The following is a 23,290-nucleotide window of genomic DNA, read 5'->3' as shown; positions in this document are numbered from 1 at the left end:
TGGTGCTTAAATTGACTCACAGGAATAGAACTGCTGGGAAGTATATGTAGTTTTTATTTTATAGTCAAATACAATCAAAATACACTTGAAAGATGGCATCTTTTTTTTTTTCCTTTTTCTTTTTTCTTTGGTGGAGGGCAATCTGAAATGCTAAAAATGATCAAATGTTTTTACTTACACCCTTTTTTGATTCTTGGTGAAATTAAATACATTTTCATATGTTTATTCCCAATTTATATTTCTTCCTTTAATTGCTTTGCCCTCTTCCTGTCTCCACTTTTCTACTAGGATGTTTATCTCATTGATTTGGAAGAAACTCTCCATATTTTGACTGTTAAACTTTGTCTTATGTGTGCTACAAATATTGTCTCCTGGGCTGCCATTTGCCTTTTACCATTACTTTTAGCATATATTTCTATACAGACTTTTTTTAATTTTTCTGCAATCAAGATCAGTCCATCTTTTGATTTGTTGTTTCTGATTTTCATTCCAGATTTGAAAAGGTCTTCTTCACCCAGGATTCTAAAAGAATTATTAAGACTCAAGAAATCATTTTTGTATATAACATGAAAAGGGGTCTAATTTAATTTTGTAACGAATAGCCAATAATATGTAAAAGTTCATTTGAATCCTTATTGTGAAATGCCATCTTCATGATATACTATATCAGGTTTCTTGACTTTGCCTGGTTGATCAAATCTTGCCTTTAACACTCTGTATTAATTATGTAGCTTCATATGTTTGCAAAGTCATCTCATTAGTCTGTTTCTAAATTTTCTTGGTTATCCACAAGCATTTACTCTTGCAAATAAATCTTAAAAGAAACTTTTCAAGTTCTAAAATAAAATTCCATTGGTATTCCACTGGAATTTTAATTAAAATTGTATTAAACCAATAAAGTAGAAGAAAATTGCCATATTTATCATGTAGAGTTTTCCCATGTGGAAACATTGTTTCTTTTGTCTCCTATTCATCTCGAATTTTTTTTTCAGGATCTTTTTTTCCCTCACTCCACCTAGATTAGGTGCTTTTATTCCATATTCTCATAATGCTCCAGCCTGGGTACTATTGTAGTACGAATCACAGGGAAAGACAATTGCTCATGAGCTTCAGTGTTTCTGCATTCTACAGGCTCTTAAGATAGGAGAGCTTCTTCATTCCATTGCTATCAACCTACCAGCTAAGGAGTCCTAGTACGTAACAGGGGTTCAGTTAGTCTGTTCTCCTAGCTTCTAATCTCTCTCCATTTTAGCCCCCCCACTACATCCTAAAAGACGTGAAAAATCTTGTTGATTTCACTCAAATTCTGTCCCCTCCCTCCGTGAATCTCTATCTCTATTATTGCTCCATTAGTTCAAGCTCCATGTTCCCTAACCTAGAGCAGTGTTTCTCTAATTTAAGTAATAGATGAGAGAAAAGAAAAAAAAATCTATAAACTTCACTGTCAAGTCAAATTTTTATGATTTTGCTTAAAGACATACAAACAAAATTTGGTGTAAACTCACACTTACAGTTCTTACACAAATCTAAAACCAAAACAACTTACACACTGAATACTTTCATAACCAGTAAAATTTAAATTACTGAATTAGCGTAAAGTGACAGTACTGTTTTGCTGAAACTAATCTTTCAGTTTTTAATTAGGAGTTTAAAGTATGTTCAGATCTATTTCTATATACTCTGTCTCTATGTTTTTACTGCTGACTCTCCATCATAGAGTCTTCTGAATGTTTCACAAAATAATTTTGATAACTCAGGACTCTGTGCTATTTCAGAGCAATCACACTTCATACTTGGCTAAACTCTGGCACTATGTAGCCCTAAAATGCCAATTGTAATGAGATGCCATTGATAACTCAATAAAACTTGCTTTTTCATTTGAAGATAAGGTTAGCATGGAGAGCTATTAAAATCTGCATTATATGGATGTATAAAATCAGATACAAAACAATCACATTTGCTTTTGCTTTTATATTAACTGCTCATCAGGGATGCAAGTTGGTACATACAAAGATATGAGTATGCTGTGATCCGGTAATAAAAGTTCTTTCAAAATAGATATGCCAATACTGCTAGGCACTGATAACTTAGTTTTATCATCACGTTTTTCTTTTTTTAAACTAGTATACTTTATGGGACTTTGTTTATGCAGTGTATTATGCCAAGAGGAAACTTATGAACAATTTTTAAAGTACTGATGTTGGGATGTTTTTCCTTCTTGCAATAAAGTGTAATGTGAGGACATTTAGCTTTCAGGTTAACTAGCTCTCAGAATAAAGAAGGCTGTACAGCAAGGATGTGAGGGAATTCTCTATGAGTGGCTTTACTTTAATGACTGTGATTTCTCTGTGGAAAAGTACAGCTGGTGACATTTGGTTCCTCTTCTGCGTGGTCAGACCTAAGAGTTGAAATATTCTTTGCCTTAATCTGAACCACAGTCTCACAATTATCATTTTCTCTGATAATTGACTAAACGGGAAAAAAAACATGCATTTTGATAACACAGTGTACATTTCTTTCAACCCATGGAAACTTTTAAATGTAACTGAACATGTAACAAAAATATAAAAGCAATTCCAGAGTTTAAATATGCATTCGATTTTATGCCCATGTTCTGCCCATCTACTGCTGGCCACAGTGCATAAATTTTGCCTTCAACTGTGGAAATATGTCCCTTATTTTATAAAAAAGATTTCTGATTGCCCTCACTTAGATGTAGTATTTGACCTAGGAGAAGATAGGCTACAGTACTTTGACAACAGGATCTCAGTCCCGTGGCTGTAAGAGGTTTCTAGGGAAGTGGGTTTGAAATAGAAAAACTTTCCCATTTTGATGAACAAAATGAATTTCTAAATGGCCCAGCTCAGACACTAGTTTTCAGTAATAACCACTTTGTTTTTGTCCCCAGCGTTCCGGTGGTGCCCTGGCCATTCCCTTGTGTGCTTTCCAGGGGACTGTGTCTCTCCAATCCCCAACTGGGAAAACTCTCTCTCTTTCTACCTATGAGGTGAGTGCAGAAGGACAAAAAATAACCCCAGCCTCTAAGAAAATAGAAGTCTATCGATCCAAAAGTGTCGGCCACGAGCCAAACCCAGAAGATTCTCCCTCCACGTTTGCGGACACCAGTGTGAAAATACACCTGGAGGTCCTGGAAATCTGTGATAACGAAGAGGCCTTGGACACCGTGTCAATCATTAGCAACATCAGCCAGTCCTCCACACAGGTCAGATCTCCGTCGCTGCGCTACTCACGGAAAGAAAACAGATTCGTTTCATGTGACTTAGGGGAAACAGCCTCATATTCTCTCTTCTTACCCACAAGTAATCCTGGCGGGGATCTCAACATCTCCATTCCAGACACTGTGGAAGCACACAGGCAGAACAGTAAAAGGCAGCACCAAGAGAGAGATGGCTACCAGGAGGAAATCCAGTTGTTAAATAAAGCTTACAGGGAAAGAGAAGAAGAAAGTCAGGGTAACTAACGGTCACTTGGCCTAATAAAGGCAAGAACGGCCCTGCAGTTTCAAACCGCTCAACAACACTCTGTTCTGAGGCTATTTGATTTCCTCTTTTACGTGTCGGTTTACATAAGCTTTCTAGACATACTAGTTCATTGCTTTTAGTGCAAACAGCTGGAACTAGTGCAAACACTAAGTGCTTTTGATGTGTTACTTATAGATCACACACTGTGGTAACTGAAAGATGTTTCTTATCCGATTTCTAAAAATCTTCTTAAAATCAGATCTTGGTCTAGTTTACCGATGTTTTCGCCTATGTTTGTCAACCTCAGAGTAAACAGAAAGCTGTATAAACTCCATGAACATACTGTTCCCAGGCACGTGTTTCTACTCATAATGTGGGTCTTGACTTCAAGGAGGGAAAAATGACATTTTGGGAATGGAAGACATGTAGCAAAACTCGGGGCTGTATTTGAGGAGGCTTGCCTCAATGCGTCCAGCACAGCCCGCGCAGTACAGGGATTGCTCCAGCTTTACACTGACGTCTAGGAAATATGTTCCTGTGTAAAACGGCAAATTTAGCTTCCCGATTCAAAACATGCATGCCCCTCGTCTGTAAATAGTTGTTTCCTTCATTTCTATAAAATATAAATTGTTTACTGAATTTTTTCTTTCTCTCTTAAACATGAGTGTTTTCCTTTCCCCTTTCCAATATGTCAAGACTACCCTTAAAACAAATATGTTTATGTTACAGGTAGAACTGGAAGTAGCCTTTAACTCTAACTTTCTTGGAAAAGCTTCTAAATGTAGACTCATCATCTCTAGAATCATTCTGTTTATTTGAACGGAAACCAGGGGAAAACACTGTGAGATTAAGTTTTGTGAGGTGCACCCAAGTAGAGTAACAAACTTCTGAGCAGAGCAGAGGAAAATCCTCTGACTCCACACGAAAGCATCTGTTTCTAAAGCTGCAGATATGGCAAACTTTCTTAGCCACTCTTGAAGCACAGAAAATTTTAGTTCAAATATTATTCCAAATTTAGGTGCTTTTTCATTTCTTTTCCAAGGATGTGTATCTCAAGCAAAGAAATAACTCAGTGTATTTTATTAAGTGATTGTGGGGTATGCACTTCAAGACTAATTTTTAAATGTGTTATATTGCAAAAATGCAAGAATCACCTTGTCAGAGTATTAGTAATGTATATTTGAAAAATTATGAAGCAATTTTTCCTCAAATTGCTTTATTCTAATCATTCTGTTAACATACATTAAATGTATTACTTAAATGTTTATTTTCCAAAATTATTAAGAGTTGATACTTTACATGGTTTTAAACTTTGTACACTCTAACCTGACTCACATATATTATTTATTATTTTCAGGCTGAGTGAACTATTTTTTAAATGCTTTATTTTGGCTTCTGTTTCATTATATTGAGTCAAAATTCTAAATTACTTGACATGGGCTTTCAGATTGTTTCACCTTTAGAAGACAGTTTTGCTTACCAAGAAGTCATTTTCAAAATAATTATCGCAATAGACTTTTCCTATCTCTTATCTAACTTCTCAATATATCATTATCAAAACTTGGGATGCAAATGTAATGTCATTAGTAATACTTGCAAAGAAAGCCTTGAATAATGCATAACATATAAATTCAAATCCAGATGTATTCTCATTATAAATATATTTAATTTAAAAGTACTTTTTATCCCCAAACTTGAGGGTTAATTTGACATAATGACACATGGCCAGTTCTGATGTTATAAATCAACAGCGTTAAATGTCTGTTACAAAAGCAAAGGTTGAATTGACTATTCTAATAATGCTTTGTAAAAGACAAGCTTTGATATGTTAAATTTAGATGTATAATTGTATGAAAGAGAAAAGGTACTTTGTTGTTTAAAGTACAATCCTGGCAGCAAAGAAATGAGAAAGAGAATTATAATAAAACTGAAGGAAAAAATGAGGACAAATCCTTTATAACTGCACAGATTTTGAGTGGAGAGGAGATGATGAAAATCAAGATTTAAAGAACACAAGAATTGTAAGACAGTAATACCCCTTTTCTCTGGTATTTTATATATGTATATTTGTATATATATATGTATATTATATAAAGTATATATATATGTATATTATATAATATATATATATTTATATAATATATATATCCCTGTGTTCTGTTTTCTTTTCACCGGACTTGGGCCTATGCTGGAGAAACTGAAAACAAAATACAAAAAAAAAAAACAACCTAGGATATTAGCATTTAATTGCCCTGGGTTGCTGAATTAACTATATAATGGATACACTTAGAAGTTCTGCTACATTGATGCAATACCAGGATTATTTCGCCAAAGCCATAGATTAAGAGGCTAATCAGCATCACATTACTAACCTGTAACGCTTCAAACTCCAAGCCAACAGTAATTGGATCTACAAGAAAAATCTACAGAGGGCTATGGCTAAGCATGAATGACTCCTCCCAATCCCTGCTAAGAGAGGGGAAGGGTCGGCTACTTCAGTATAAAGTCTACTTACTCGCAGTGTGATTATGATTATAAAAATGTACTTCTGGTGTAGGAAATACCCTTATAGACATCTCATGTTATATTTAAATATCTTACCCTTGCATTGTTATACTGTCCTTATTATTAATAAATACTCTATTTCACATAGTTTATCTCTTTTCTTTATAAATTGATGTACCAAAGACAAAAACTACTTGTTATCTCATAAAAATATCACCATCTGGTGGTGGCTTCTATAAACTGAAAAGGCATAATCCCTAAAATCCCCCAATAATATAAACACATACTGTATAATCCCAAAGATTTCCAAGAGTTGTGACTGACAGAGGCAACCATTTTGCAGACAGAAAACATCACAATATTACTTAGAATATAATTAAAAAAAAAAAAAGAGACTTGGTTACATGTTATTTGGAAGTTTTTTCTCAATATAGTTCTGTAGTATTGGATTTCATAAATAGATTTTCTCTTAATTTCTTATACTATTTCGCTACTTTCATTCATTTATTCATCATAATACTTAACAAATGCCTATTTCATGCTAAAAATTGTTCTAGGTACTTAGGATTATAAGCACAAACAAAACCAAAACAAATATATATACTGTGAGCTTGAGCCAGCTGCAAATGTGGAGCACACAGCCCACACTAGACTTCCCTCACTTCTGACATCAATTGCAAGTTCAGGGTGTTCCCCAAACCACTATCAGTTTTAATAATTCACTAGAAGGACTCACAGAACTCACTGATAGCTGTATACTCACACTTGTGGTGTTTTACAAGAAAAGAATATAGATCAAAATCATCCAAGGGAAGAAGCACACACAGCAGAATCCACAAAAAGCCCAAAAGTGGAGCTTCTGTTTTCCTCTCCCCAAGGAGTCATGGACAGCGTTACTTTCCTGGCATCCATGTGTGACCACACACATGGAGTACTGCCAACAAGGAAGCTCATCTGAGTCTCGGTGTCCAGTCATCAAAGGCGCTCCGCCATGGTAGGAGTAGGGGAGGCATGGCGGACTGCTCACAAGAATTTCCAGCTCCTCAGGAGGTCAAGCTAATATGGAATGAGTAAGTCAAAGCCTCCATCCTAAGTCATACTGTTACTATCTGGATGGTCCAAGGCCCCCAGACAAACAAAGTCACTCCAATCAGGAGTGATATTCCAAGGGTTTACAGATGACCTCCTTGGAAGGGCAAAGGCCAGCCCTCTCTTTGGATGGAATTAAGTTCTTCACTATACATTTACACACACAAACACACGCATATAATGCTAAGTATTCTGACAGTAAATAGGTACCAAAGGTAATAAAAATGCTAAGAAGAATTAGAATAAAGGGATAAAGATGGAAGGAGTGCTTTTTCAAGTACTTTAGTCAGTAAGGTTGCACTGATAAGGTAACAGTTCATTAAAGACTCAAATAGTGAGGAAACATGCTGTGTAATTATTTAGGGAAATCAGTCCCAGCAAAGGGAAGAGCAGGATTCCAGAAGTGTGAGTGTGCCTTTTGTATTCTGTGAAACCATCAGGGAGATCAATGTGAATGCAGATGAATGAGGGGGAGAAAAGTGGATGGAGATAAAGATAACCAGATAAGGGCAGGAAGAGGTATATCATTTGGGCCTTGTAGACCAGGGATGGGACCTTATCTAAATGAGGAGGAAAGCCATTGGAGGGTTCAACAAAGCAGTGACATATCTGATTTCAAAATCACTGCTGTCAGTGGGGAAAGACTGTACAGGAACAAACATGATTAGAGAAAGAACAGTCAGGAAGCTATCTTAATAGTCTGGGTTAGAGATGATGTTGGCTAGGACTAGGGTTAGCAGCAGAGATGGTGACAAAATTGTATTCCAATTCAGTAAATAAAGACGATTTCCTAAGTAACTAAAAAAAGTTCACATTTCTATTTTGGGGAGGAGGGGATGATTAGGTTTATTTATTTATTTATGTTTATAGGAGATACTGGGGATTGAACCCAGGACCTTATGCGTGCTAAGCATGCGCTCTACCACTGAGCTACACCTTCACCCCCTACACATTTCTCAAATGTCTATCTATAGAATCTGTAACTTTAGGGGAGAAAATTACCTCTGGCATCTATTTTCTGTTAACACTCTGGAATATCTCAATGTTTCTAAAGTCCTCCATGTATTACTGAAACTATAAGACTGAAAACTATATGTTCCAGTCTCTGCTGACAGCAAGATTCAGATTTAGCAACTGCCAATAAGAGACATTTGCACAGGATTTGGAAGGCAGAGTTGAGTAGAAGCAACAGCAGTTAAATGAGTGTTCCTTACCAGCTGAGACTTTCTCCTCTTGTGATTCCTACCAAGGCAGGGGAAAAAGCCAAAACCCAAGTAACAACTGACACTTTTCTTCATACCAGTATTTTTCTAATCTTTCTTTGAAAAATCTTCCTTGTGCAGGTTTTGACTACAGTGACATTTGTTCTAAAACGTCTGCCTAAAGCAATAGCCTCAAGCAATTCCATACTACTTCATGCTGAAGGAGTTAGGAAAAATTAGTAATTTTAAATTTATGACTAAGATTCTGTTTAGGATCAACAAAAATAAGGTTAAGAGAAACAATACAATTTACAAAAAAATTGAGATACCACTACCTCTCTGTCTGGGATTGTCATGAGGATTGTGTGCAATATAGAATTTAGTTGCTTGCCTGTTGCTGCCACAATGAATTACTGCAAAACAGTCTTAACTAACACAAATTTACTACCTTACAATTCTTTAGTGTACAATTTTTGAAAAGGATCCTTAGTGGGCTAAAATCAAGGATCAAGGGGTTGGCAGGGTGTGTTCCTTTCTGAGGCTCTAGGGGAGAATCCATTTTTTTTGCCAGTTCAAGAGACTACCTGAATTCCTTGGTTTATGGCCCCCTTCCTCCATCTTCAAAGTCAACAAAAGTTGGTTGAGTCCTTATAACACACCTTTATAAACTTTTCTGTCTCCCTTTTGCACTTTGAAGGACCCTTACATGGGACCCATCCAGATAATCCAGGATAATGTCCTCATTTTAAGGTCAGTTGATCAGCAAACTTAGTTTCTCTTGGTCATGTAATGTAACATATTCACAGGTTCCAGGGATTAAGACATGAACATCTTTGGGGGTCATTATTCTGCTGACTACAAATGTGAATCACCTAACCCGCTACCTAGCAAATACTAAGTGACGAATAAATGCTAGTTCTCTTCTCCGCCTTACTCTCTGTACTAGTCTGCTTAGGCTGCCGTAAAAAAATACTGCAGGCTTAAGCCTCAGCGGCATAAAGAACAGAAATTTATTCTCAAGTTTCTGGGGGCAGGGAAATCCAAGATCACGGTGCTGACTGATTTGGCTCCTGGTAAGAGCTCTCTTCCTGGCTTGTAGACAATCTCTGTCCTCAGATGGCCTTTCTTCTGAGGAAAGAGAGAGTGAGCTCTCTGGTGTCTTTTCTTTTAAGGACACTGCTCCTATTGGATTAGGGCCCCACCTTTATGACCTCATTTAATTACTTCCTTACGGAACCATCTCCAAATACAGCCACATTGGGGCTTAGGGCTTCAACATATGGTTTTTGAGGGGACACATTCAGTCTATTACATCTTCTCACCCAACAGTCCACAATATTCCCTTCTCATTTCCCCCTACCAACTCCAGTATGACTACTCAGTCTTACTTACTGAATAATTCACATACTTGTCATATCAGGTGCGCCCAATGGGTACATTTGTTGGAACTATTCATCTTAATACTTATCTTAATATTTGCCAAAAATTCCCAAATGTATTTCAGTCTGCTCTCTGCAACTTTGACTCATATAACCAACTGCTTTCTAGACATCTCAATTTGTATGTTTCATACATGTCTCAAACTCTACAAGTATTAATTAAATACATTAACTCAACCCTCTTCCCAAATCTCCCCCCCCCCCCCACCAATCCTTCTCATCCTATGTTCCTCATCTCAGGATATGGTACTTTCCCATTTGGTCATCTTTCAGATTTTAAACTCGGAAATCATTTGACCCTTCCCTCTAATTCTTCACATCCAGTGAACCATCAAATCTTGACAATTTTTATCTCCTGATATCTTTTAACTCCAGCCCTTCCCGTATCCTATCTTACTCTGTCATCCCATTTTGTCTCCCCTACATCACAGCCTGTTAACCAGTCTCTTAACATCTACTTTTGCCTCCTCCATTCCTTTCTACTCAAAGCAGCCAAAGTAATCACTCCCCTACTTAAAATGTATTATTGTTCTTTCTGTGGCATATAAGGTCTTTCATGATCAGACTCCTTTCTATCTCTTTGGCCTTCACTATCAGTTGCTTAAATTTCAGTGTAGAATTTTCTCACTCTTCAATGTTTTATCATCCTTCTTCATACACATTGTTACATCCACCTGTAATAATTGTCTTCCCTCCCCCTTAGTTTGGCTAGAGTCTACTTATCTCAAAAGTCACTGCTTTCCCTCTCATTCTTTAGAGATCTAACCTGACTCCAAAATTAAATTCTTTTTGCTATAACATATCATGGCTATTAGGTGAAGAGAACTTTTCCTCTACCCTCCTATGTTTAGTTTTCCGGGACTTGCAAATTAAACTGACAAAAGACAGATTTATCACAACTAAAACATTTAATCACATTCCTATGGAAGTTCACAGAAAAATGTGACTGAAAGCACAGGTTAGAACTTGGGGCTTATATATCATCTTACAGGGAGAAGGAGAAAGGTATTTATGGGAAAACAAATGACTTTTAGGAAAGATAAATGGGCTCTTATGAGAATAAATGGAAGATATGATAATTTTGTTACAATGTCTTTTTACATGTGGTGCTGGTTTGCAGTCTCCAGTGGTAAGAGTCAATCTTGCCTAGTTCCTCTCCGAAGGAAGAGATTTATGACAATAGGGTTCTGAATTGTTTTGGGAGACTCTGCTATTAGGCAGATTAGAGACTTCAGGAACTCAAATGCCTCTGCTCAAAATAATTTTTATGCCATAGAGATATATTCTGGACCCCCTTTATAGGCACTCTCCTTTCTTAACTCATAACACATTGTTCTTCAGTCTTTATCTTCTCAAGACTATAAGCAAATGAAAGCTGATGCCATACTTGTCTTGTTCAGTGAGTATCCCTATCACCTTTAAATCAGTTACATGTGTAAATGAACTGGATATTCCCTTGTAAACTTTCAAACCTGTATGGCCCAGTCAATTGATTATTCTAGAACAGCGTGTGCTAGACATTCAAAGTGTTCTGGTCAATCAGTAATGGATGGCTTCATAGGAATCTTCAACTGCTGTTTCATTTAAATTGCCTAAGTGCTATGCACTGAATTTGGGTAGGCAGGCTCAGCTTAGCTTTTGGATAAAGGTAGCAAATAACAATAATCCTTTAAAAGAGGCACGGACATTTCTATACTTAAATTACATGTTTGAAACAGGTGCTTGGCTGTTTTCATGCCATAGCTATTTAAAGAAAAATAGTGCACTCATTTCACTCCTTTAGGGAGTTTAGGAGACAAAGTATTCGATCCACAGGTTCTCTTACTGTGCCTATGACGTTTACAGGGCCTAAAGGAAGCAAACTCTGGATCTTATCGGGAGAAATAAGAAAGTAAAATCCAAAATCCGTTTCCTCACATGTTGGGCATCGGGAAAGAAAACCTGCGAGCCACCTGCTGGCTATCCCTCCAAAGGTACAAAAGTAAACAACTGAAGGCGTAACAAAAGGGATTTCACCTGCGCGGATCCCGGGACCCACAGGGCTGGCGGCCCTTGACGTCACCGGAAATAGCTGCTTGTGACGCTCAATGTCCCTCCCCCTCGCGCTGGGCGCCGGAAGCAAAGCGGAAGTGGACGCGCACCCGCTTCCGGGCCCGGTCGCCATTTCCAGCGGTTGCAGGTTGTCACGGGTTGAAGTCCGCTGGGACAATGAGCTATGACTACCATCAGAACTGGGGCCGCGATGGCGGGCCCCGCAGCTCCGGCGGGGGTTATGGAGGAAGCTACGGAGGGGGCCATGGAGGAGGCCATTCGGGGAACCGAGGCTCCGGAGGTGGCGGCGGTGGAGGAGGAGGGGGTGGTCGAGGCGGCCGAGGCCGACATCCCGGGCACCTGAAAGGCCGCGAAATCGGCTTGTGGTACGCGAGGAAACAAGGACAGAAGAACAAGGAGGCCGAGAGGCAGGAGGTAATCTGAGACTCGGTAGTGGAGGGAAATGAGGCAGGACAGGTTTTGTTTTCCATCCTGCCGCCCCTTTTTTTTTTCTTTTGTTTTTTAACTTTGTTTTTTATCTGCTGCATGTGCTTTATGAACTGCAGGTGGTAAATCTTTCTGTAGCGGATATTAAAGCGGTTACCGTTGGCCATGAGCATCTCACTTGAAGCAGTTGAGATTTATGCGGGCCGGGTGTACACTTTCGCTTCTAAGACATGAGAGCCGGGGACAAAACAAATGTTAAATTCAGGGTCCAACCGAAAGTAACTTTATTGGGGTGTCACTGTCATAGTATCTTTGGCTACCCTTTCCCTTAAAATAATTAATGTCACTTTAACTGAAGTTCTTTGCCTGATGAACTCTAGCTGCTTAATACATAAGATACAGGCTTGCGCGGAAACCATCAAGCACTATTTTGAATATAGATCCTTCAGAAAAGTAGTCCAGCTTTCAGTTTTAGTATTAAAATAGGCACAAACTAAGGTTTTTTGATTTTACGTTGGGCTTGGGAGGTTTCTGCTAATTAGCAGCTTCTCTTTGAGAAGGAAACCTAGGATCCTAGAAGTGGAAGGAATTTCAAGAGGTGATTTGGCTTAGTCTCTTCTCTTCAGGTTGGTAAGTGTTCATTTGATTTGTATCCTGAAGAGTTGTAGTAAAGGAGACATTAAAGTTCCCTGAGTGGTCCGTTCTGATGATTACAATAAAAATAATAATTATTATTATGTGTATGTATGTGATTAATCCGAAGTTTTCTTAACATAAGCTTTAGAACACTTTAGTAACTTTAAAAGCATCTTTCATATTAGATACAGAGTGTAGAATCGCCATTTAAATCGTTCCATTTCTTTACTTTTCTTTTATCTGTGTCATTTTTGTTGAATGGGGAGAGGGCATTATCCATTTATCTTCACAACTTATTATACACTTCTCTTTAAAGAAAAAAAAAACAGCGTATTTCTTTGACAACCAAAAAATTAACTTGTTCATTGAGCAAACTTTTTTTTTTTAAACGTTATTGGAAGCACATCTAAGTCATCTTAAAATTGGAAGAATAACTGAGTAATTAGTGTTAAAGGATGTACAGAGTAACTTTCTAAAAACCCTATCAGGGTCAGAAGAACGTGTTCAGGGAACTGAGACAAGGCATGGGTGTGGAGAGTAGTGAGGAGGGTAGAGCAGTGACTCACACTTTTGACCACTTCCCATAAAAAAGAATATATTTTAATTTGCAACCCAGTACTCACAGGTGTATAACTGAACAAAAGTTTTATAAAATAATATTAATACTTAATTACCTGTACATTGCCCTGGGGCTTTTGTTGTTGTTGGTTTTACTTTTCTGCCCTCTTTTTTAATACTGGTCATGTTCCTTTAATTTTACAGATGGCAGTATGAAAGGTCCTGGACCAGAAAATAAACAGGCTTTGAAATTTACTGACTTTTCCCTAAGAGCTCTAGCAGGCCATTAAAACGTTTAAGCAAAAAATGAAATAATTGCATTGTGTTTAAATTTACTCTGGGTAGCAATAAAAAAAGAGGCAGTCCTGGAATAGGGAGACCAGTTAAGTAGATCTTGCAGTCGTTAAGGTGGAAAATGACAGCTTGAATTAGGACACAGGCAGTGGAGATAGAGGGAAGTGGACAGCTAGAAGTGATTTAGAGTCAGAGTCAATGATTTTATCTGGAGGGAAGGGGAAAGAGGTGTGAATGAATGGCACTTTAATGACTATATGAAGAATAAGCTTGATGGAGAAAGACAACAGACTCAGCTTAAGAATACTGAGTCTGATAGTATAGAGCATACAGTTGATGATTTCAAGGGGTAGAAGGCTACGTGGACCTGACGCCTAGAGGAATCTAGACTTCAGGTGAACGTTTGAAAGTTTGTGGGCCTTTGGATAGTAGTTGGGATATAGAAGTGAAGGAGGAGTGGACGCAGGCCTGAACTCTGTAGACCACTGCTTCTCAAACCTGAATCACCTGGCATCTTGTAAAAATGTAGAATTGGGGTGGGGCCAGAGATTCAATTATTCTAACAGGCTCCCAGGTGATGTCAGTGCTGCTGGTCTGCAGATCACTCAGTCTGTTCCGTGTAGTACAAGAAAATGTAAGGTATGAGCCAAGGAAGAGAAGCTTGCAAAAGAATCTAGGAAGAAGCAGCCAGAGAAGAGAAAAGTAAGGAGATGGATGGAATCCAGGCATATTGCTTAGGGAGAAAAGAGTGGATTAAGAAGAGAAGTAGTGGTGGCAAACACTGCACAGATGTCAAGTAAGATAAGAGGTCAGAGTGTCCTGGACTTAGCAGCAAGATAATTGGTAACTTTGGTGAGAGCCCTTTTTGTGGATTGGTGCAAGTAAAAGCCAGATTGCAGTGGGGTTGCTGGTGAAGGGGAAATAGAGACATGGGGCACTGTCAGGCAGTTGGAGAGATTTGTGTTCAAGTTGATGTACTTGATGGTAAGGAGCCAGTGGAGAGGAAAAGTAAATCAGAGAAGACTAAATTATGATGCCGTAGTTGTAGACAGTCCCCAGATCTTAATGGCTTATAGCAACAAAGGTTTGCTTTCTCCTCACATTGCTTGACCATTGGAGTTCACTTGAGAGTTCTCATTATGAGAATGAGGTGCACAGAGCCTCCACCCATCTGGAGTGTAACTTTTTGGTGGCAGCAGGGAGGAAATACAGTAAATCGCCCCTAATTCTTAGAAACTCCCATTCACAGTCACATGGCCATAGAGATACATTTCTACTTTATATCTGGAAAGAAGCATATTTTGTATATATTGATATACAACCTGAAGACTGCTAGAGAGTGAGAAGATAAATCTCAATAGGAGTTAGCCTTGAGGTGGAAGGGAGTGGGCTGCAGGGCTTTAGTAGAAAGATTAGCCTTAAGTGGGAAAGTGGACTCCTCTTCCAATTTAGCAGAAAGGAAAAGAGCAAAAGATGGGTTCTGAGACAGGTGGGTGTGGGTTTGGTGGCAAGCAGTTAAGGACTTTTCCTTTTGGTTTTGTTTTCTTCATGAAATCTTGTGTGTGAAATATTGAGGGTGAACAGGAAAGTGGCATGGGGGTGGTACAGAGAATGGGGAAGGTTTGAAACAGTTGCTGATAATTAGAAGCTGATGAGATGGACAATTTGCTGGGCATCATTGAGATCGCCTTTGCCAGGAATTTATAGTTAGAAGCAGAAAGATTATTTGAGGATGTCCAGAACGCCAGAGAACTGATCAAAAAAATCAAATACCTGGATAAAAATATATTAGCCATGAAATATAAAATGTGTGTCTGAGATTCTTCAGGCAGAGGGGGTGAGGTAGAGTGAAGGACAGTGGAGCTGGAGGAACGTTAGGAGAGAGGCAGCCTGCAAAGAAAGGCCAGGTCCAGATTTGGAACTTAAGCATTCCCACATTAACTGCCCACAGCCTGTGGACCTCATTGTGCAGAGAACCTCATTCAAAATAATTTATTTTTAAAAATGTAAACTGTGTTTTAATTTAAAAGTATAAATTTTTCAGGAGCTGTTTCATTTTTCAGTCATCCTGCCTTTTTGTAGATATCTAAAATTCATAGAATAAGATGCTAGTAGAGGTAGAAGTTTCAAAATGTAAATTCCTGTTTGATTGAAGAAATGCTTTAGTGTGAATGAGCTTCAGTGGAAAAGAAATCACTCTTAAAATTACCTAATCTTATGTTTGCCGTTTTGAAAGTGAATGAAAGAAACTATGGCTTTGAGCCCTTGAGGTGTTCGGAAAGGGCGTGAAAATTAAGGAAGCTGTGCTTGAGAATGACTGTCCTGGGGCTTCCCTCTCAGGAGGCTTTAATCAAAGTATTGCTGAGGATTCTTAAATTTCTAAGGCCAAGAAAGAATGTAGTAATCCATCACTATCTTTTGTAGGTACACAGAGCAGCAAGTATTAATATGTGCTGAAGACATTAGAGAATTTAAAGCATAGGGCAAAAATGTTCTAGTAATGAACCTTTGTGGTGGTTCCCAATACTGTCCTCAGGTTCCGTGATTCACTAGAAGGGGTCACAAATCTCTGAAAAGCTGGTGTATTCACAGTGACTGTTATTAACAGCAAATTATTACAGATTAAAATTGGCAAAAGCAAACGGTGCAGAGGGTAGAGTCCAGGAGAAACCAGGTGCAAGGTTCCAGTCCTAGTGGAGGGCATAGCCTGTACTACAGAGAAAAGATACATTAGTCTAATATATTAACCATTTTAAAAAGATTTCTATGCAGTACAGTTAATAAAAAAAGAAAAATTTGGACTTTAGTGTCTTGTCACTAAATAGATTTTGCTGCAGTTTGTAATTTCCTAATGCTTTCCTATCAGCTAGCATTTTGCTCTATTGGACGTTTCAATTGTATGAGCCTAATGATGTCTTTAGAAAATCCTTTAATAATTGTCAGCAGAAGTCTTCTGGAATTCCCCAAAGATCTCATTGCATTCTTTTTGTGTGTGTTTTATTTCTTGAAAGACAAAAATGGTTTAACACAAGGTTATACATGCTCATTGTAAAAGACAGACTCATGCATCCATTTGATAGACTTCTCTGGAGGATCTGCCATGCACCAGAATTATATCTGGGAGAAATTTTGCAAAAAGTATACAATTTGAAAAGTGAATAACCTTTTAAAAAATTAATAGTAATGAAAACAAGATCCTATTGCACATACTTTCTGCAGCTGCTGTTTTCATTCAGTACCTTGGCCATCTTTCCTGTCTGTACTCTTGAAGAAAAAAAATCTTTCAACTACTGGGTTTACTTATAGTTCAGCTAATTATAATTTGTGATTGTAAAAGAACAGTCTTTAAAAGTTCTTGTTGTGTATAGTGTAACTCATATTTTCTCTTCCATGTATTCAATACCTAGAGAACAATGTAATTCATATTTTTCTCTGTCTTTTTAATTAAATCTCATTCTCTGAGGCAGCTGCATCATTTGGATTATCATTTTCATGAGCACTGATCATTTTATTTATTCATTCTGAGATCAGCCTTCTTACTCTCCAGTTTATTCCTCCTTACGCTATAAGACATTTAAATGCTCTTAAAATGCTCATTGCACCCAAGATAGTATTTCCAGTTTTTCTTTTGTTTTTACCAGAACATTTGGGTTTTAATACATTTAATTGTAGGTATCTTTTAAAATTTAAGATAGGGAAAGATCATAACAATTAGTATTATGTGAGGGTGGGAAGTAAGAGAACCAAAGTTTTATTAAGGGACACAAATATAATTTCTTTGGCAGTAAGATTAGTGCTAATTTTACAGACATACAGTAGAAAATGGTCCAGAAGGATAAAAATGTTAACATTAATTAGATCTAGGAGATGAAATTGGTTCAAGAGGGCAAGTTTGGGGTGCTTAACTTTTATATATGTTTGTTGAACATATATTACTTTGCCTTTAATTGTTTTAGTTGTCAAATAGTTTTGCACATGCTTTCTCATGTCAATAAGGATGCTTTTTCCTTTGCACGAAATAGAGAGCTGTAGTACATATGGATGAACGTCGAGAAGAGCAGATCGTGCAGCTGCTACATTCTGTGCAAGCTAAGAGTGATAAAGATTCGGAAGCACAAATATCCTGGTTTGCTCCTGAAGATCACGGGTAAAACAAAAAGTATTCTTTTAAAAAAATGAGCAAAGACTGATACTTCTTTTATATCATTGGCTAGAAAAAAGATAATAAAAATAACATCCCTAGACTTTTCTATAAGTGAAATTTCGCCTCAGAGTAATCTTTTTTCTCATGTAGATTAAGAAGATTTGATGAAAAATTTAAAAATTTGGTGACTTATTCCCACAGGAGAGCTAAATCTCTATCTAGATATGAGATTCATTGCATTATTATTTTTTGTTCTTCGTATCCATCATCTTTGTATTTCTGAAATTCTCTTGTGGGGGATGTCTGCAGGAAGTTAAATTGCTGCTGTTTTAGGAAAATCATGGGAACTGTATCATTGGGGGAAAATTAGAAGTAGTTTTTCTGGGACTGTGTAATGTAACATACCATTTATAGCTCAGAAACGGTGAAGAAACTGAAGTTGTGAAATGAAACAAGGCTTAGAAAATTAGATAAAGAAAAACACTAAATCATTGCAGTGGAGGAATGACTAATTGTGTGGATTTTTATTTTTTTAACTACCTCAAGGACTAACTTATATGGCAACATATCTGGTCTCTTTGTATAGTGGAAAAATTTGAATTCATTATAAGAATTTAAGTATTTTCAAATTGCTCTACTAAGAAAAAATAAAGGCTTTTGATTTTGGTGACTTTGAAATTATTAAACAACATATTGTTTTGCTTTGTTTCAGGGCTTGAGTGTCTCTTCATTTAATCTTTTATCTTTTTCTTCCTTTTGTTTTGTGTGTGTGTCAAAATAGATATGGTACTGAAGCTCCTGCTGAGAATAAACCAAACTCAGTAAAGAAAATTGAGGATCAGGAAAAAAAATTAATAAATCAAGAAAAAAGGCCATTTAGAATCAGGGACAAATATATTGACCGTGATTCTGAATATCTTTTGCAAGAAAATGAACCAGATGTAACTTTGGACCAACAGTTATTGGAAGATTTACAAAAGAAAAAAACTGACCTTCGGTATATTGAAATGCAGGTAATGGAAAGCAAGATGGGAAAAAAATTTACTTACCTCTCTGGCAGTTGATAAAAATGTATTTATGTTTAGAGTTACCTGCATGGTATGTAGATCAGTGAGATTACTCAATAAGCCAATCTCTGGGAATTTTTTCCCCCTACAGTGCAGAAAAGTTGTAGGAATGGAATTACACCTAAGTAGCCTGTCTCATCTACAACAGTTTATATAGTGAGAAGAAATATTTGAGAAATGGTAGTACAGATGGAAAAAAAAAATCACTCTTTTAAGTTTAACTTCTTTAGGCCATTTTAATGAGATATCATGAGACAAGGTGGTTAGTATTGTAAAGTTTCTTCTTTTAGAACATCCAATCCAAGTTTTTCCTTTTACAGGTGTTAGAATTAAATCCCTCAAAAGTTATATGATGCTTGTGTTCAACATTTTAAAGACACAACTGTGACAGCTGAAATTCTCCTGAGTTTTTCCAGTATTTTCTTTCCCTGCTAGGCAAGATTATTTTGAGGTCCTTTCCTGTTAAAACATAAAATTGAATACTTTGTGGATGTTCTAGAGATAGATATAATAAAACGTTCTCTTTCTTAAAAGAGGGAATTCTGACTACTGTGTCTTTAGTATGCAAATATGTACTGCCATTTTTGAGAAAGGCAGGGGATCACATCTGTGGGAAAGAAAGGCTCTGTTGACTGTCACAGAAGGTTGGATATCCTCCTTAGAACAGATCAGCTGAGGTTGTCTAGGGACCAAATTGTGTAGCTCTTTGATGCCTTTTGATTGAAAATACGATTTAAGGACAGAGGAGATTTCAAGATGAATTAATTCAGAATGTTTTAGTTGAGAGCAGAGCTTGTTTTATAGCCTTAGGAACAAGAAGAGTTAGCTTCTGTCTCTGCTTTGTATGGAGGACAGAACTTAAATATTATTGAAGATGAGCGACTGATCTAGTTCAGAGAAAGGAGAAGAAATGTGCAAAACATAAAACAGTTGATGGTCTTCCTGTTGGTCAGACACTTATAAATGCTTCACATGTACTACATCATTTGAACCTCTCAGCAACCCCCTGTACAAGAGATTATGCATGTCTGTTACAAAGGAGGGAAAAGAATCTTAGGTTAAATGTCATATCTATGATTGCACAGCTAGTAATGGAATCAAGTCTAAAATCCAGGTGTGTTTAAGAGCTCAACTTTTTAATCCTGCTTGGTAATATGCCATATTTTTTCTTTATGTTATAATTTATTTGATAAACATTGTTTTTCCACATACTAGATGCCTGTCATTATGCTATTTTCCAAAGACTAATAAGACATTCCCTGTCCTCAGTTTATGATCCCATTGCTAAGTTCATTAGTTCTTCTTTTTTTTTTTTTTAGTCCTTTTTTTTAGGTCTTGACATTTATAAGCTGTGAGGTATAAAAATACTTTTGGACTTTAACATGTTTGTTTATGATATATTCTATTTACCAGGATTGTAATTTAATTGCATTTCTTCTGTGAAGATTAAACTTTTTTTTTAATTTTAGCATTTCAGGGAAAAGCTGCCTTCATATGGAATGCAAAAGGTAAAATGAATATATACTATTTAATTTGATTTGCAAAATACTTAAATACATTTTTTTAGCTCTATATCAAGAGGAAATACAAATTAATGAACATTTCCCTAAAGGGTATTCTTTGAAGTTCATTTTATTCTTTTGAATTGTTGAAGGTTTAAAAAAAAAAAAAAACCAGTTGTGAAACAGTTTTCCTGAAATTTTCTCATATTTATGTCCATGATTAAACTCTTTAGAGTTTAAAAAATAGAATTTTCACATGTAAGTTGCTTTGGGTAAATATCCTTGCAGTTAATTAATTCAAGACCAAATATCTTTATATATATATAAACATATATATATATTTGTATGTATTTTTATTAAAGTATAGGCAGTTTACAATGTGTCAGTTTCTGGTGTACAGCATAATGCTTCAGTCATACATGAACATACATATATTTGTTTTCATATTCTTTTTCACCGAAAGTTACTATAAGATATTGAATATAGTTCCCTGCGCTGTACAGTAGGAACCTGTTGTTACAGATCAAATATCTTAATTAAAATTGGGGCACTACTGAAAATAAGTGCTTTAATTAACTTATGATACTGCCTCATACAGTCACCCTGTATAGAATAATGTAATAATATAATCTCCCATCTTCCTCTGACCTTGCAACCTTCCTTTATTTTGAGTTTTCTTTGCTCTTCGTAGCACTTATTGCCACCTGACATCTAGGTGTCGTCCCCTCCTAGCAAGTTCTTGAGGACAGTCTGTTGTTCACTCTGTGCCGCTCGACTGGGAATAGTGCCTGACGTTCTGTAGACCCCCAGTAAATATTTGTTGAATGAACGAATCACATTCTACTCAGTACCTGTCAGCTATAATTTCAGTGTTCAAACTTGGAACTTGTTCTGATATATGTGGTGTGTTAGTATAGATAAGAAATTTTTAAATGGTGGATTTTCAACTTAAATTGTTTTGAAGATAAAAATAACCCATAACACCCCTTTGAAGTAATGGGATGGTTTTGTTAATAAAGTGAATATTAATTTAAAAATATTAGTGTCAGGCTAAAATTTTTAAGATCTTTCCCAAATAGGTGGTTTTCCAGTTGTCTGAATTTTAGCCATTTGATTTAGGTATTTAAAACTTGCCTTTAATTATTTAAAAGGAAATAAATTACATACTTCCTTCTTCTCAAAAACAATATACAAAACTTGTCCTGCAGACAAAGCCATATTTATCAATTATATAACCCCCCTAATGTTTTCAGTAGTTACTTAGGTATCTGAGGATTAGCCTGGTATGCAATAGCCCCATATGTCAACATTCTTTTTAATTAATGTTAATTCTTATGCATGGACTTAAAAGTGGTCTCTTCTTGTTCTTGTCAGTGTGGTTTTCTTTAACATGCCTTGTCTCTGTTCTTTTTATAATTTGGTGCTGCTTACCTCTTGAAAACTGGTTGATCCAGATATCCAAACTGCCAGCATTGCATGTAACAGAATTTTAAAAGTATTAACATGCTTGTTAAAAACAATTACCTTGAATTTGGTAGATTTTGATAACTGTCTTTTCAGACTGTGTCAACATGTGACGTCCCTTACTTATTTTCCCTTTTGAAACAGGAATTAGTAAATATGATCAACAACCATCAGGTAACAGTAATAAGTGGTGAAACTGGTTGTGGAAAAACCACTCAAGTTACTCAGTTCATTTTGGATAACTACATTGAAAGAGGAAAAGGATCTGCATGCAGGATAGTTTGTACTCAGCCGAGAAGAATTAGTGCCATTTCAGTACGTAATCTCTCACTTTTTAAAATTCCCCACTTGTTTTTTTATTTTCCTTGTGTAGTCTTGTTGGAACTTACTGATTTTGAAGGTTGGGGTGATTCTTAGGTTTAGGATACGTTGCTGGGAAAGCAAAATTTGGTTAACAGATACTTGGTAGTAAAAACCAAAATATTGAATGACCTCTATCTTACTGATGTTAGATATTTAGGAGTTCAAGATAAATGATAAATCCAGACAATTTTTAGTATAACACTAAAAGAGTGAAAAACTGCTAAGTGTTTATAGAATTGATTACATGCTTCAAATGATCTCCATTATTAGATGCTTTACATTTTACTTGATTCATTCAGTACTCTTTCAACTCTCTGGCTGGGGTTTTTTTGTTTATTTGTTTTTTTCAGTATATATAAATATACTAACTAGTAGTAACTGTATATCTGATTTTTTAATGCAGTTCAATAAGAGGGAATTTATCATTAAAAAAAAAGGCATTGTTTCAGGTTTGTCATGTAAAAGGTATAAGTACATGTTTATTACAAATCACATTCTTTGGATTGTGTTTAGTTAGATGACCTAGCTAAATATGAGTTATATATTCTTTAAAGATGTTTGGGGTTTCTTGTAACATTCACTGTATATAGTGCATTTATTTCAGTGTTACATAATTCTGTGTGTAAATTTAAATTATGAAGATTTCTGATTGTATTTGGTTTTATGATTGTGCTATTTATTACACCTCTAAGTGATTTAATTCAGAATCTGTGGTCAGGAACTGCATTACCAATTATGGCAGTATTTTGGAAGAACTACAGTATAAATTTAATTTAAGAGATACTATTAAAAATAAAGCAGTAATCTTTGTGGGAGGATCATATTCCTGGAAAAGGTGTAAGTTCACAAAACGGTGAAAAATAAGGCATTTTTGTCATAACACTATTATATAGCTAGACTTAAGCTAAAAATCAGATCTTACCATTTTCACTAGTATATGCATATATATATAGATGTTAAAGAGAAATGCTAATTAGGTTTATTTTTTTTGCTTGTTTTCCAAAGATTTGTTGATATTTGAATGGGCAGTTTAATAAGTAGTAAGAGGTGAAGTGATGATCTGTCAG

At 36.3% G+C, this 23,290-nt stretch overlaps 2 protein-coding genes across 3 annotated transcripts in view; both read left to right on the top strand.

The window, feature by feature from the left end:
• GPR149 (G protein-coupled receptor 149) overlaps nucleotides 1-4,613 on the top strand; it is a 63,817-nt gene extending 59,204 nt beyond the window's left edge. The window contains exon 4 of the mRNA XM_010987087.3: nucleotides 2,909-4,613. Coding sequence (XP_010985389.2) covers nucleotides 2,909-3,481 — 573 coding nt within the window. The 3' untranslated portion in view covers nucleotides 3,482-4,613. The remainder of the gene's footprint in view (nucleotides 1-2,908) is intronic.
• A 7,243-nt stretch (nucleotides 4,614-11,856) lies between these two features.
• Nucleotides 11,857-23,290, top strand: part of DHX36 (DEAH-box helicase 36) — a 42,840-nt gene continuing 31,406 nt past the window's right edge. Inside the window, exons 1-5 of one of the 2 annotated variants that reach the window (XM_064492135.1) lie at nucleotides 11,857-12,183; nucleotides 17,706-17,830; nucleotides 18,609-18,840; nucleotides 20,364-20,402; nucleotides 22,005-22,175. In XM_064492135.1, coding sequence (XP_064348205.1) covers nucleotides 11,926-12,183; nucleotides 17,706-17,830; nucleotides 18,609-18,840; nucleotides 20,364-20,402; nucleotides 22,005-22,175 — 825 coding nt within the window. In that variant the 5' untranslated portion in view covers nucleotides 11,857-11,925. The remainder of the gene's footprint in view (nucleotides 12,184-17,705; nucleotides 17,831-18,608; nucleotides 18,841-20,363; nucleotides 20,403-22,004; nucleotides 22,176-23,290) is intronic. The other variant, XM_010986537.3, reaches the window with a different exon arrangement.

Source organism: Camelus dromedarius, chromosome 2, assembly GCF_036321535.1.
Source record: "Camelus dromedarius isolate mCamDro1 chromosome 2, mCamDro1.pat, whole genome shotgun sequence".
NCBI lineage: Eukaryota > Metazoa > Chordata > Mammalia > Artiodactyla > Camelidae > Camelus > Camelus dromedarius.
Note: the sequence above shows the minus strand (reverse complement) of the source record. Positions and strands in the feature narration are given on the sequence as shown.